Source organism: Dermacentor albipictus, chromosome 4, assembly GCF_038994185.2.
Source record: "Dermacentor albipictus isolate Rhodes 1998 colony chromosome 4, USDA_Dalb.pri_finalv2, whole genome shotgun sequence".
Classification (NCBI taxonomy): Eukaryota; Metazoa; Arthropoda; class Arachnida; order Ixodida; family Ixodidae; genus Dermacentor; species Dermacentor albipictus.
This window is the reverse complement of record NC_091824.1, coordinates 173,527,554-173,543,428: the sequence shown is the minus strand read 5'-3', so window position 1 is coordinate 173,543,428 and position 15,875 is coordinate 173,527,554. Positions and strand designations below refer to the sequence as shown.

The following is a 15,875-nucleotide window of genomic DNA, read 5'->3' as shown; positions in this document are numbered from 1 at the left end:
CAAACGCCAAGAGATCAATAACCGTTGATCCCATCCCACGAAACATACACCCCACCCGCAACGAAGGGCGAAGAAAAGTGAGAGCGAAGGCAATCCTTGACAGCATCAAACGTAACGAAACGCAAGTCCTCTTCGTTGACGCGGCCAGATATTGGAATCAAGGCGCCTATGCGGTCTCTGTGGTGGACGCCCATGGCTCTCTCGTCAACGCAGGCACGGTAGTTACCAACTTCACTCCCGAAGCAGAAGTAATGGCCATCGCGGTGGCCCTTCGAAGTTGCAAAGGAGCGTCAGTCATTTACTCGGACTCAAGAACAGCTATTAGCACCATCTCGTCGGCCCTCGTTTCTGGGAAAGCAGCTACGGTTATCAACACGATCTTCTTCGAAGAAACGGGAGGAGGCAACCTCAGGTCCCCACACATCACATGGTTCCCGGCCCACATGGGCAACATTTCTAGACCTCCTGACTGTAATCCGAACGAGCGGGCACACCAACTGTCGCGAGAGCTCACATTCCGCGTCTGCGGTCCGCCCTCTCGCTTCAACCCAGCCTGGAGGGACCTAGACAACAAAGACCCGCTCGTATCATACCACGAAATCACTTCAAATCATAGGTTATCACGAAGATTGTTTCCTCCTCCTCACCCGAAGCTCAAGAAAGCACAGGCCGTCACTTACAGACAGTTGCAGACTAGGACATACATCACACCAACAACACTAAGCAGGATCAATCCCGACCTTCCTATGAATGCCCACACTGCGGCCACGAATACAACAACTTCGAACACATGCTCTGGCTGTGCCCTGCCAACGCGAGCACGGACTTTCCCGACCAGTCTTCCTGGTACTCAGCGCTCAGAAGCACAGAGCTCATCGCTCAGCTCAAGTCTGTCCAGAGGGCCCGGGCCGTCGCCGAAGGACTCTGTCAACCGGCCCCAACCTGGGTAAAGCCGGAGGATTGATTTCCCCTCAGGGCCTAAATAAAGTTCTAACTCACTCTCACTGGGTGCATCAATCCCCGTATGCTTGACATGAAAACCACCTAAAAGCTGATTAAGTGCTAACAGAGCTAATTTTAACCAGATAAATCTCGAATTAACCTCTTTTTCTGGGCGGTTCTTAGCTGGATGTTCTTTCCGCCCCATAGAACAAACCTGGGCGCTGTTGAGAACTACCCTAATTAACCTCAGTTCAAGATTCATACCGGTTATCACAATTAAGTGCAACAAAAGTGCGTCTCAGTTCACTCAGCGGCTGTGAAGAGCCAATAAAAAGAAAACACGCTTGTATGGGCAGGCAATTGCTAACAACCTATTAACTACATGGTAAACCTACAGAAAAAGCGGCAAGGATCACCAAAGAATGCTTAAAGCCATTCGGCGCCAGTTTTACAGCAACGTCTTGCCCAATAGGCTATCTAATAACCCCCGAAGTCTGTTTGCACTCATGAAGTCATTGCCCCTTCTCTACTTCTTAGTTCATTTCATGATCATTATATGCCCCCTATAACCAAAGTGAATGTGGTATTCTTTCTTCGTTAACGAACGTTAGAGATACTACAAGCACGGATCCACTCGGCTTTAACAACAAAATACTTAAAAGCATATCTCAGAATATTTTTCAAGTCCTATCTGCACTTTTTCTCAGTCATAACATCTGGCTCCATCCCTCACGAGTGGCGAGTAGCTGAAGTAATGCAACTTTTCAAATCAGGCATCCGCTGTCATCCTCTAAACTATACATCATTTTCATCAACTTGCAACTCCAAGCTCCTTGAACATGTCATACACACGCATATGATTAATTATCTCGAAGATCACATCACAATTAAATAGCAACGCGGTTTTCGTAAAACATTTTCTTGAGACCCTCAGCTTGCTGGATTTACTAACGACTTATTTACTTTAATAGACGCCGGGATTCAAGTCGACGGTTTGTTTCTCGATTTTTCCAAGGCATTTGATCTAGTACTCCACCATAGACTAATACTCAGGTTGTCGTTTCTCAATATTCACCTTCAGGCTTTAGCATGGATTAAAGACTTCTTCTCACCTCGCGTTCATTTCATCTCTGTTAATAGTTCTAATTCCTGAATGGCTCAAGTCACATATGGTGTAGCGCTGGGGAACGCGCTTTGTCCCCTGATCTTTCTAATATTTCTTAATGATTTACATAATGGTGTATCTTCCCAAATTAGGCTGTTCGCTGACGACTGTATTGTGTACCGAACCATTAAAAGTGACACCGACTATTAATCTTTACAAACTCACCTCGACTCAAATACCACTTTGTGTTCATCGTGGGTAATGACATTAAACCACGCTAAAACAAAGATCGTCTCCTTTACAAGAAATTATTGCCGTATCCCAAGCACATACACTCTTAAAGACACAAAAGTTGAAACAGCTTCCAATTACAAATATTTAGGAGTTCACCTTCAGTGCGACTTATCCTCGAGCTGTCGCATTGATCATTCCAGCAGCTGCTAGCCGTTCTCTTGGCCTCCTAAAACGAAGCCTTCGACATGCTCCTGCGCAGGTGTGCAAATTTGCGGCGGTGGCGTAGAGGTACAGCAACCCCCTCGCGTGCAAGAGGACTGTGGTTCGAATCCCGGTGCCGTGCAATTTTCCACCGCATAAAAAAATCCGCGTGTTGATAAAATTGCATAAACAGGCCTGGAGTGCGGCCTGATCCCGGTGACCAGAACTGGTAACGCACTCCCTCACCAGAGCAGGATTGGCCACCCTGGTGCAGTACTTGGCCACAACCTCCTATATGAATACAACAGTCACAACGTCTAACGCTAGAACATTATCTAGTGAGGCAAGTCTAGAAGTGCTATTGGAGGAATTAGCGGGCAGTAAATGGGAGATAATAGGGCTCAGTAAGGTTAGGAGGACAAAAGAAGCATACACAGTGCTAAAAAGCGGGCATGTCCTGTGCTACCGGGGCTTAGCGCAGAGACGAGAACTGGGAGTCAGAATCCTGATTAATAAGGATATAGCTGGTAACATACAGGATTTTTATAGTATTAACGAGAAGGTGGCAGGTCTTGTTGTGAAACTTAATAAGAGGTACAAATTGAAGGTTGTACAGGTCTACGCCCCCGCATCCAGTCATGATGACCAGGAAGTCGAAAGCTTCTATGAAGATGTGGAATCGGCGATGGGTAAAGTCAAAGCAAAATGCACTATACTGATGGTCGACTTCAATGCCAGGGTAGGCAAGAAGTAGGCTGGAGAAAGGTCAGTGGGGGAATAAAGTAACTTATTCCTACCTAACATTGAGTACGCTTCAACCATACGGGACGCACATCAGGCCTACATCAAAGATAATATCGAATCCCTGCAGAACCGCATCCCTCGTTTCATTTTTTACAGTGAAGATGTCTATGGCTAGTATCTGGCGGATCGCGTGCGCGCGTATAGACCAACAATTTTTCATACGTGGGCCGATCCCGAAGATGGTGCAATGCCGGGCCGACCCGCGGCGGAAGTTAAGCAGGCGTTAAGCACTCCCCCTACGTGGGCCGATCCCCAAGATAGTGCAATGCCGGGCCGACCCGCGGCGGAGGTGAAGCAGGCGTTAAGCACTGCCCATACGTATGCCAATCCCGAAGGTGCTGCAATGCCGGGCCGACCCGCGGCGGAGGTGAAGCAGGTGTTAAGCACTGCCCATACGTGTGCCAGTCCCGAAGGTGGTGCAATGCTGGGCCGACCCACGGCAGAAGCGAAGCAAGCGTTAATCACGGCCTTACGTGGGCCGATCGCGAAGGTGGTGCAATGCCGGGCCGACCCGCGGCGGAAGTTAAGCAGGCGTTAAGCACTCCCCCTACGTGGGCCGATCCCCAAGATAGTGCAATGCCGGGCCGACCCACGGCGGAGGTGAAACAGGCGTCAAGCACTCCCCATACATGGGCCGATCCCGAAGATGCTGCAATGCCGGACCAACCCGCGGCGGAGGTGAAGCAGCCGTTAAGCACTCCCCGTACGTGGGCCGACCCCGAAGATGGTGCAATGCCGACCCGACCCGCGGTGGAGGTGTAGCAGGCGTTAAGCACTCCTCATACGTGTGCCGAGGCCGGAGATGGTGCAATGCCGGGCCGACCCGCGGGGAAGTGCAGTTCGCCATTAGGGGCCCACATACACAGCTTCGCTGGTCATCCTTCTTCACAGAGTGGAAGGGCACTGAGTTTTTTCAGATAACTCACGTTTCACTAGCGTCACAGCGTTAAAAGCTCGCGCGGGTCTTGATAACCTTTCCCGTCGTCGTAAACTTGCTAGTTTACCTCTTTTTCCCAAACGTTACTGTCATCCGTTGCTTCATGGCGATTTCTTTCACTCACCCTAAGTGGTCATTCCATGCCGTTACCATTCTTTCAAGTTTAAACGCGTCATATGCGGCACTTCAACTTTTGCCAAATCGTTCGTACCAAAAACCATTACCGATTGGAACCGGCTGCTTCCTACACTCGCAACTGAAATAAATGCGACTATTGTTCATGAATTTCTAAAAAATTGAACGATGCGTATCTTTTCTTCTAGTTCTGGTCCATTCGCCACAATATGTTTAATATTTTTGGTATTGTTGATTCTGTGGCGTTTTAACAGCGAAACTGTTGATGATTAGGGTTCCATGGATTTTTCCTGTCCGTCACTAAATCTGCGTCTGCAAAACTTTACTCCCGAATTTGACGCAAAATCGCTTCTTTCTATACAAAGGCTTATACGCCTCATGACTTGGGTATGAATTTTCAGTACATTAATTATCCATAGGCACAATTTGCAAGGTCGGAAGATTCTCAGACAGATAACTTTCTTTTGGTTGCTTACGGTGGTATGAGCCATCGCTTAAACTTCTCGTTGGGTAGGCACAGAAATGCTTACGCATTTAATAACAGAGGTGATACGAGAATGTGTGTGTACCTATCGACACGATAGGTACGAGAGCTTTTTGTCTTATTTTATGCATGCGCTGTTCTGCGCAAATCGGCTTGTCCTATAGCGGTGATGTGTAGTTAAATCCCGGTCCTACGAGAAAGACGACTCGCAACACCAGTAATTCTGATCAAACTACGTGCTCATATGAATGTGATATAACTGATAATGACTCGAACAGCATTTCCCGAATGCTGACCGAACTATTGGCTGGGCAGAAAATGATGGCTCGTGACATCGCTGACATCAACGTTTTCCAGCAAACTGTGAACAAGCGTTTTGACGCGCTGGAATCCCATGTGGCCGCCCTCGAAAACACTAGCGCTGATCCTAGAGTGTCGTTTGATCATTCCGGTTCTGACGTACGCTCTTTATCTCAGGCCGTTTCAGAACTAACTAAAAAAATTATGACCTTGAAAATCGCTCCAGATGCAACAATATAACTTTGCACGGACTTGGTGAACATAATGCTGACACGCTTTTGACACACATACGCTTTTGTCTAATGTACACCAATTTTTCACAGAGAAACTTCAATTTGAATGCCCGCCCATTGAACGTTGTCACAGAATTGGCACCAAACGTGAAGGTAGATTGCGCCCAGTTATATTACGAGTACTAGACTTTAGGAACAAAGTAGAAATCATGAAAATTGTCTCAAAGCTTAAAGGAACAATTACATTGCTGAAGATTTCTCGGCTAATGTACGTGTCAGTCGCAAAAAGCTATGGGCAGCAACCTCTTCTTTTCTTGACCATGGCTCTGTGGTTAGGTTGCGTTATGACCATGTTTTTATAAATGATGTCCGCTACAGCTGGAATGATACAGATAACGCCCTAGTTAACAATTCAAGTCTTTCTGAAGGCATGCCAAGCACTCTCCCGGCTACGTCGTCTTCGCATTGACATATCCGCGGCTCTTACAAGCTTACTTTCTTGAATTTGAACGCAAGAAGTCTAGCAAATAAGTTTCCGCTGTTCATTTCCCTGGTAGCCTCATATTCCCCTCATTTCATTGGTGTCACTGAAACCTGGCTTCACGATCACATATATGACTCTGAAATCACCCGGCTATGTAGCTGTCTGGTCAGACCGCAAAACTGGCAGAGGAGGTGGTGTCGCCCTTTGTTTCAAATCTGACTTAAAGTTTTCGGTTATCTGTCCTCTAGAAGATCTTGAGTCTGTTTGGTGTAAATTGTGCCGAGGCAAAAAGCAATCATAGTCTCTGTTTTCTACCATCCACCTGCCTCCTCACCCGACAATCTTTTTCTACTCGCCGATTATATTAACAAGCACAGTTTTCATGCATCTAGTTTAATTCTAATGGCAGACTAACACATCAGATATTCACTGGCCCTCACTATCACATTGCAGTTCTTTAGGTAGCGAACTAATTAACTTTTCTTTATCTTTTGGGCTTACGCAAGCAGTTGGTAGCGCAACAAAACAAAACGCACTTCTTGACCTGGTGTTCATCAGTTCATACCTCGTTGATAAGCTGTCTGGGTGTGAAATTATTGACGGAATTTCAGATCATGAGGCAGTGTTTATATCGCTAAACTGCCCAGTCTGTAAACCGCGTGCCGAAATTCAAACTTTTTTCGACTTTAATCGCTCTGACGACACGACTATTCTTGATGTTTTATCAGAACGTTTCGAATAGTTTTGCACACTCAGTAAAGATTGTGACGTGAATACACTAGTTAACCAATTTGAAAGCATTACAAAGCTGTGTATTCAATGCTTTGTTCCGTTGAAAAGTAAGAAAAAGAATCGTGCCTTCTCTTGGATGACTAGAGAAATTTTGCAATTATCACGCTGCGTTAGAAAACTAAGATGCTCAAAACGCAGTAATGATCCAGATGCAATTGCTAGAGTCACCTCTACCAAAGAGGAACTAAATTTGAAAATGAATATGGCCAAAGATTTCTTCTTTCATGTCGAACTGCCAGGATTGCTAAGAAATAATCTTCGGAAGTTCTGGCATTATGTCATGCCTACTACTGATTCTTCATCTTCATTGACTATCAATAATGAAATTGTAAACGACCCTGCACGCATCTCCAATGCATTCAATGAAAATTTCCGTTCGGTATATGCAAACGATCGTCATGTCTATCCTGCTTTTGATAATGATTCAGATTTTTCGATTTCCGACATTTCAGTTAATGTTAATGGCGTTATTAATTTTATTTTAAATTTAGACAAAAAAACTCCAGTGCTTCAGATGGTACTCCGAATTCGTTTTTACTTCGATATTAACAATGGACATGACGCTATCTTGAAATTATATTCAATAAGTCTCTAGAAACAGGAATCGTTTCTTCATCATGGAAACTTGCAAGAGTAATACCCTTGTATAAAATAGGTAGCAAGACAGACGTGACCAATTAGAGACCAATCTCTTTAACTTCCCAATCGTGCGAAATGCTGGAACATATTATTTACAAACACATAATAGATTTTCTTGAGTCGAACAACTTTCTAACGAATGTTCAGTACGGATTTAGATGTGATTTCAGTGCTATCACGCAGTTAACCGACTTCACCCATGACATTGCTTATCAATTAGACCTCGGTAAACAGATTGACGCTGTCTTCGTTGATTTTTCTAAAGCTTTCGATTCATTACTTCATTCTCACTTCTTGCAAAAATTAAATTCGATATTAAAACATTCCCGTCTGGTCGATTGGATTGCAAGTTTCCTTTCTAACGGGTCCCAATACGTCGACTTTAGTTCTGCAAGGTCATCCATACTTGAAGTTGGCTCCGGGGTTCCTCAAGGATCCGTCCTGGGTCCTTTATTGTTCTTAATTTATGTCAATGACCTTCCAAAAATGTTTTCTTCAGCATTCGTCTTTGTGCTAACGATTGCGTCTTATACGACGTAATTGACTCTGCGGCTAGTCATAAGCGACTGAACGATTCCTTTGTCTCTTTCGGTGCTTGGTGCGAAAAATGGAAAATGAACATTAACTTTAAAAAAAACGGTTGTTTTGTCATTCACGAAAGGAGCAGCACCTGTAATTGGGACATATTCTTTGAATTGGTCACCTTTAACCAGAGTTCCACAATACAAATACCTTGGCGTAACATTTACCGACAATCTCTCATTGACTACACACATTGACCAAACATGTTCAAAAGCCCTAAAACAACTTGGTTACCTACGTCGTACTATGCAAAAGGCTCCGAAGCCAACTAAACTCTTAATGCACAAAACTCTTGTTCGCCCCGTTATCGATTATGCCGCAACAGTCTGGTCACCCCATAACCAAAACAACATAATCAAACTAGAAGCAGTTCAGAAAAAAGCCGTCCGTTTCATTTTTCACCGGTATCACCACTATTTTTCACCCTCGTCTGCCCTCCCTACACTGCAACTAACATTACTTTCAGTACGTCGTGAGGTGGAATCATTAAAATATTTGCTCAACATAATTAACAAGTCCTATCACACTTCTAACACAGCTTGCATATCTTTTACCAAGCCTTCTTGCACGCGTAACTTCCGCGAGCTCTATCTTAACCCTTCCTATGGCCGTACAAATACTTTCAAGTACAGCTTCTTTCCCCGCACAATAGAAGTATGGAATTCTTTACCTGGCTGCCTTCGTTCACTCCCGATAAGCCAATTCGAAAGTGCTCTTTATGAAAACCAGCATGTGCTACTTAAATTATGTTTAGTTTATACTTTATGTGTATGCATACTGCTGTTTCGTTCCTTTTAAGATTCGATGAAAACGATTTTCCAGTTCTTTGACTATCTGATAAATGTTGTAAGAGTCATTGTTGATTTCACTTTATTTTTCGTTACCACTGTTTTTACACACTCCTGCAATAGCCCTCCTATGGAGCTGCAGTATGTACAAATAAATGAAATAAATGACCACCTATCAGGACAATAAATGCATATCCAAGTGATGAGACGTATAAGCTTTTGTATATAAGATACGAACATAGTCCTACTAAGACCACCGACTAAGGCACAGCGATTAATAAAATTTGTTGCGCGTTCGTGTGCCACCGATCTAGAATAAATGTGCGTGCGTGCGTTCGTGTGTGTGTGTGTGTGTGTACGTGTGTGCGTGCGTGCGTGCGCGCGCGTGTGTGTGTGTGTGTGTGTGTGTGTGTGTGTGTGTGTGTGCGCGTGGCACTAGAGAGAAACAAAATTTGCTCGTACCTTTGATCTAAACTCTGTGTCACCTCTATGTCGTCTGCTAAACAGCTTCGCTGGTAATTCACCTTCACAGCAGTGGAATGGCGCGTGATTTTTCGTCGTTTCATTTAGTGCTGTTGTTCCGCCACATTTTCGCCTATACATTTATCGGGGTTCTATAGTTTGCCATATAATTTTTGCCACACCCCTTAATACCTTCGCTGTGAGGGCCTTTAGAGCAAACTCTTAAAATTGCGCTGGAGGTAGGGGACATGCAAGGCGCAATAGAGTGCCCTTTGTATAGGCGATGACAATAATTGCATCGTTTTGCAGTATTCCATCTACAGAATATTCAAATTTATGTGCATGTTCGTGCTTGAATTTCGTGTTCATATTTTGTTTGTATACGACAGTACATCGCACATCGTACGTATACCGCAGGGACTCGAGCACGTCTCTGCGTGTCTGCGCGCTCCGCATTGAGCCGTGTAGATTTAGAATTCCTTGGTGAACTCGTTGGACGACCGCTTGGATGCGCATCTACGCATCATAATGGCGAGCCTAAGCATAGCATTTCGGAGTGAAAAGGGCGCGCGTACGGAATCCTTTCGTGGCGGGCACCGACTCGCGTACGCGGCGGTCAGATAAGACGAGTCGCGCTGCCCACTTTCTCGCGCATCAATCAAGGGCGCGGTCAGCTCTCGGCACAGCCGCGCCCGAGACGGGAGCGCGACTTCCACGAACGCCGTCCTCGAATCGAAACAGGCAGAATGACAAACTCGACGGGCGCAAATGTTCCGCAATGGCGAGATCAGTGCAACCGTTTCCGGAAGGCACTAGTGCGAACGTGTGGCGCGTTATAGCTCTGTGTCATGGTGCAAACCGGTTGTAACATTTGTGACCTAGCAATATTGTACAATTAAATAAAGGCCTAGAAAATAAAACGCATTTCTTTGCACGTAGCCTGAGACATAGACCGCAAAAGACAGTCACCCGGTGTTCACGGGCATTTCACAAAAGCTCCGTGGATAGCCACATAAAGCAATAAAATAAAATAAATACAAGCAAGGTTTCGTACAATTGAGCAGTACCAAACGAAAAACGCGAATAGACACAAAGATCACGCAAACAAGAATCCACCTAAGCAAAGCCAAACACACACATACAGATATTTGCCCTTTAATGAACTATATAAAAAAAACTACGATATAAGAGAATATAAAATGCATTATGAAAGCTCCGAAGTATAAAGTAGATCAATAATTTGTCACTGTGTCATTATCTTTTAAAAATGCCTAAGAATTCAAACGACCAATAGGAATGCTCCAAAAATGGCACCGGATGTTACCTCCCGCCTGTAGAAATTGACCTGCTTTAATAGTAAATTGACACAACTCCCTCTTTAAAGAGCTAAAAACTTGCAAAAAGTTGTTTTTTGCTTTCGCAGTTGGGGATGTGGCTTCATAACTGATTTCAGCTTTTCAGAGTTTCGAATATTCACCGAAAATTACATTGTTGACACTTGCCAGCAGCGCACTTCTTTGTACATCAGCGATTTTGTTCGTCGTAGTAGAAATTCTCAATTTTTTTTTAGTACTAACAGAATTGTCATGTTTACGTGCTACACTCAGAATACAGGGATGTCTCCTTTCTAACCAAGCAGAAGAAAAAGCGCAGCTCCTGCAGCAATCGATTTGCTACCCTGCGTCAATAACGTGGTCAGCTCATGCTCACGAGGGCGACGCACATAGAGATTGCGGGCGCCAAGCACAATAACTGAAAAAGCTGGCGAAAGAGGAAACATAGAGTAAATGCAAGAAATAACTTTTGAAAGGATTGTCAGGTAAATGTTGCTAGAAATTGTATCCGGTGGTGCATTTAAGGCTCGATCGTCTGCAACTTAAAAGATCAACTCGACTTCTGAAAAACTCTGTTTTTGCTCACAAAAGGCGCATTATCCCGGCAACTTACAAACTTTTGCAGCGATATTCTGCAAAAATTTTGTAATATGTATAATTAATCTAATGAACTAAAACAATTATGTTACCTCCGAGAATATTTTTAAATGGAAAAAATTTCATTGAAAAATTGCCCTCATATTGGGATGTGAATGTTGAAACATTTATTTTGCAGCAAATTGCAATGTGAATGGTATTGATTATGTTCAGTGAACGGCCTATATGGGGAACAATATTTGACAGAAGCTTCAACGCTCTTTTTGAATTACCTTGTTATATGTTTTTTGGTGGAAGTACAAAGTCAAATAGATGTAATGCTCATAATTCCGACACTTCTGAATATTTTTTAAAGAAAACGTACTCTGGATAATTACGAATGTCATTACCAAGCACGTACGAAATTAAAGCTTTGCTTTTTGTTCATTTAGAGGAAGTTGAGAAAATCGCAATCTCCGACAAGCATATGTGTGCATCCCCCCGCTTAGTGTGTAGCGATTGTGCTCGGTGACCTATCAGGGCGGATTTTTTTCGCGATGCAGATAGGCCTGGATACGTTCATAGCAGATAGTTTATTACGGCTGGCTCACCAATGTCAAAACTTGTGTCCAGCGAGGCTTGTCAAAGTGACGGGCTGTGACAGCAGGCGTGACGACCGTGAGAGCTGCTTAATATCTACAAGGTCTCTCTTTAAGTATATCATCTTCTTTCATTCATGCAGCAATTCAACGTTGTGGAGAAGCCGGCTACGTATTTTACTTGCTACCAACATTTGCAATCTATAATAAACCAATGATTTTTTTTAATTATGCAAACTGCTGTAGCATATTAGTCTTAGGGAACGGTGCTGGACCACTGTTTCACTGCTAGGTTGTCCTATGTGTTTTTTTATTATAAAGCAAGTCCAGTGCGCGAGTTTTTAATCGGCTCCATCAGCTTGCGCTTATAGAGTTGATCCACCGTTTATCCACAAATCCACAAATTATTTAATAAGTTAATCCACCATCTTAACACAGTTCTGAAATAACAAGAAGCACATTTGTAACCAGAAGCCACAGCGGACATTTGCCAAAGAAATAAAGCGTAATAGCCCTCTTATCGGCACCTTTTGTCGGTTCATCTTGAGCAAACGCCACCGATACTGAAAACATCGACAACTACTCGCCGAGCCTAAACCAGAGTCCTAGATTGTTGCGGCTTCCTCTGGAGTGTTGCCAAAGTAACGTCTGGGTTTGCCCGGAAGCCTCTGGCTAAATTTATCTTTCACGCAAACTGTGCTGTTCCTGCTGCATGGTTCCGGATGGTCGAACGCGTGCGACGTCACAGGGAAAGAAACAAGCATGTCAGTTCAACAGAGGAGAGATTCTTCATCTATGTGTCACACACGTTAAAAAGTACTGCGTGACTGCCCTCTGCCTGAAAAAAATGCGCAAGAAAAAATCTTTGATGAAAAAGAAATTTCAGGAGGATGGCTTAATATAATGAAAATAATAAAAAAAAGAAAATGGTACGTGAGGTTATAAACTGCTCTGTTGGGAAGCAGCTTTTGGAGTTTGCTGACCCGTAGAAGAAGCTCCTGTGTTGTACGTGCTTGCGGAGTTCAAAATAGAAAGCATGTTTTGTAGGTATGTAGGCTCTTTGACGATAGCTTTGGCAAAAATATCTGCTTCGTTTTCACAAGTCCATGGCTACTCCCTCATTAGCAAGCTCTGAACGCTGGTTTCCCCATGTAGCTTCCACGTGCTGTGAGAGCCACAGCTAGAGCCTCAGGTACGCATAAGGCGCGGGATCACGTGCTATGCGCGCGTATTCACATTTAAAAGCGCTGCTATTGTAAAGTGCGCTTCTTTCACGACCTTTAAATGAAGCAGCAAAGCCACCTATACAGTACAATGAAAGAAAATTAATCCTCACACCGGCTGTCACCTGTAGTACTTAAACTGGCCGCAATTTCCACTGGGTGTAACGTGTACAAACTCTCTCTCTCTCTTCTTTCAGTGACGAAAGCAGACGCCTGTCACCTAATATGGACTAGTCCAGCTTTACGACCGGAACGCTCCTTTCTCCTACTCCAAGCCAGCCTCCGCTACAGTGCCATGCCTACAGCTGTGATCGCTGGGTACTACTGAGCACCGTTAGGCACCACTACTTGCATTCATACACAACACAAGGCTTATATATTTATATACGACGCTTTTCTTTTCAGCATGGTTAGGCCTGTGAAAATTCACACTGTCGCGATAACATTTTAGCTTAGCGATCGACATGATCGACAAGCCAAGAATAAGTAAGATAGTAGAAAAAGTTATTTTCCCTTATAGACAAAGCATTTTGATAGTGGGAAAAGAATTTTAGTTTGGAGACCAGTCATAATATAATATTAGAAGAAAACCCGAAGAGAAACTACGACGTTCTAAATAAAAGCAGAAGCAATGACTATTAAAAAAACTCGGTGCACTGCGAATAGCATTGTACAACAAAAGCAAAGTGGCTAGAGTGCAAGGTGAGCCGAGATACGGCGACCTACCGCGTGAACTGCTGTGTCGCCCTACAAGGGCGGTTGAGGCAGGTTTAAGTTAATGTTGAACAATTTGCCTCTGCATTAGGCATTGCATCATTTCCGTCTTACTGTAATGTAACGCTTACCCATTTATTGAGATTCGGATATATAAGGCGAGTGTGCTGGTGACGTCCGGTCAGCAAGCTTCACGAATGTTATCATGGGCTTTCTACTTCCTTTCGTCGTGCCTACGTATTCTTTCCAGCGTCACTCAATGCGGTTGACTTGCCATAAGAACGCCAATTCTGCGAGCTTCAGGACTGCAAGTTAAAATGCAGCAGCCGTGGCCACTGTAGTGTTACCAGTGACCTTTTTTTCCACTTCGATAAAAATAAATGTTGCACATCTGACGTATTTCTCTGCGCCGCTGATGCACGTAGCTTCTCCCTGAGCCGCAGCGTCGAGTATGAAAGCGTAGTAATAGAAGTGCAGAAGGCAGTCCTGCTTAGAGGAAGCCAACTCTTGATAATGCCTTAAACTTTCGGTAAATGTGTTTCGCTAACATTGCAGATTTGATGGAACGCGTCAGACTTTTGTGCCAGCTGTTTCAAACCTCCCTCGCCGCCGCCAGTGGCCGCGAGCGTCAGTGAGGCTGTGTGGTTATTTATTGTTCGAGAGAAAATCTACGTCCGCTCGGCAGGCCATTCATATGCCACGCAAAATGTACTCGCTGGCTGTGTGCGTGAAGGGTGCCAGGAATAAATTCTGTTCAGCCACTACGAATAAAACACCAGGAAAGGTTGCCATGGGATGCTTCTCTGCTCATCGTAAGACTTGCACCCCTATAAGGTTCCAGTTAGGTCCCGCTAGCTGTTTTATGCCTCTTTCAAAGCTTGATCTATGGATCTGCCTTTTTCGCGTAAATATAACCAGCTTGATCGAGAAAGCCTCAACTAAAAGAGTCAAGCATTCGTGCACTAGACAAACAAAAACAATATATGATTCTAACAGAGGAAGCTTGACATGCGCAGTATCCAAATGTGTCATACGAATTCTTCGTGAAACGAGAGAGCGTGTCGCGAGGGCGTGTCGCGAGTTTTTGCAACGCCAAGTAGCCAATGGGTGTTCACCACTGTACTCACAAGAAGAGGCTCTCAGCTCAATGTTGAACCGCACTGGGCGCCAAAGGAGGAAAGGTGCGGTGGAGTATTTCAGTGGGTGACGAGCGAAGCCCACAAGCGTGTGCAGCGGCGTGTGCCTGCCACGCGTAGCAGACTGTGTGCAGTTACGCCGCGCCGGCAGATCGGCCGGGATGTCGCCCTGGCACGCCGCACTCGGTCGGCTGCGATCGATGGGCTCGCCAGGGCGTCGAGAATGAAACGCGACTACGCTGTACTCCATCTCCTGGGGGTGGGCTGCAACGCACGGCTTAGCTGCCACAGGAAAAAACCACACTCACCGTCAGCGCTTGGCTTCGGGCTGGAAATCTCGCTCCTCTCGAGTGGCCTGCCAAGCAGGTGATCAGCACGTCACGGTAATCCGAAGGCCATCACGAGGCGATCGCTGTGGAGCGAGGCAGTGCTCCGTGTGCACACGCACACACTCACTGACGCCGGCTATATCTCGGCGGAGGAGCTGGGAGCGCAGGGAGCAGGTTTGTGCCTGCTTTCCTTTCCAGCTGCTTCCTACTTCGCCGAAGCGCTGTTAGAGCTGAGCCATGGTTGCGTGCGGCCGCTACGTCAGCAGAGCGTCGACGGCGGCGCTCCCGCTGGATCGGGTCCCTCTGGTCGCGCTTCGATCGATGAGCGCAGGCGAGGAGGACGGCCGCTCAAGCTCGGTTCATGACGTCACCAGGACGGCTGCCGCCGCACCTTTATTTCGCGGAACTTTTGCTTCCCCGCAAGGGTGGTGCCGTCCGAGGGTCTATTAAAGGGGCACTGGCGTATAGTTGCGCTTTCTACTTCATTTCAAAAATATTCCCTTCCTCATGCTGCGTTAATATTTATCACGTTTTGACACCGAAAACGAAAGTAACTGTTGGGTAGTTTCGCTATTCGGGGCAGCAGTACCGGCTCGCAAGGCGACTGAAAGAAAAAAATGCAGAGGGACACTTAAGAGACAGCTGTGTGGCACAAAAAAAAAAAAATTCCGGCAGAGCCCATCTCCCTATGGCTGTCGACGTTAATAAGTTTAGCATTCAAGCAATGTATATAGCGACACGCCGTACTGTTGAAGACACCTTTAATTACAATCTGTAGTGGTCATCCTGAAATTTCTGTTGCTTTGAGTTCGTTACCAAATTCACGAATCTTACACTCATGT

At 45.1% G+C, this 15,875-nt stretch overlaps 1 protein-coding gene across 2 annotated transcripts in view; it reads right to left on the bottom strand.

Annotated features, from left to right (window-relative positions):
• The window catches only part of LOC135913610 (BTB/POZ domain-containing protein 6-like), a 202,301-nt gene extending 186,998 nt beyond the window's left edge, over nt 1–15,303 (bottom strand). The window contains exon 1 of one of the 2 annotated variants that reach the window (XM_070537834.1): nt 15,013–15,303. Coding sequence is in view for 1 of the 2 variants with exons in the window: in XM_070537830.1 (XP_070393931.1) it covers nt 13,700–13,703 (4 nt within the window). In the remaining variant the exon portion in view is untranslated. Of the gene's footprint in view, nt 1–13,699; nt 13,830–15,012 lie in introns of those variants that run through there. The other variant, XM_070537830.1, reaches the window with a different exon arrangement.
• Nucleotides 15,304–15,875: the final 572 nt, after the last annotated feature.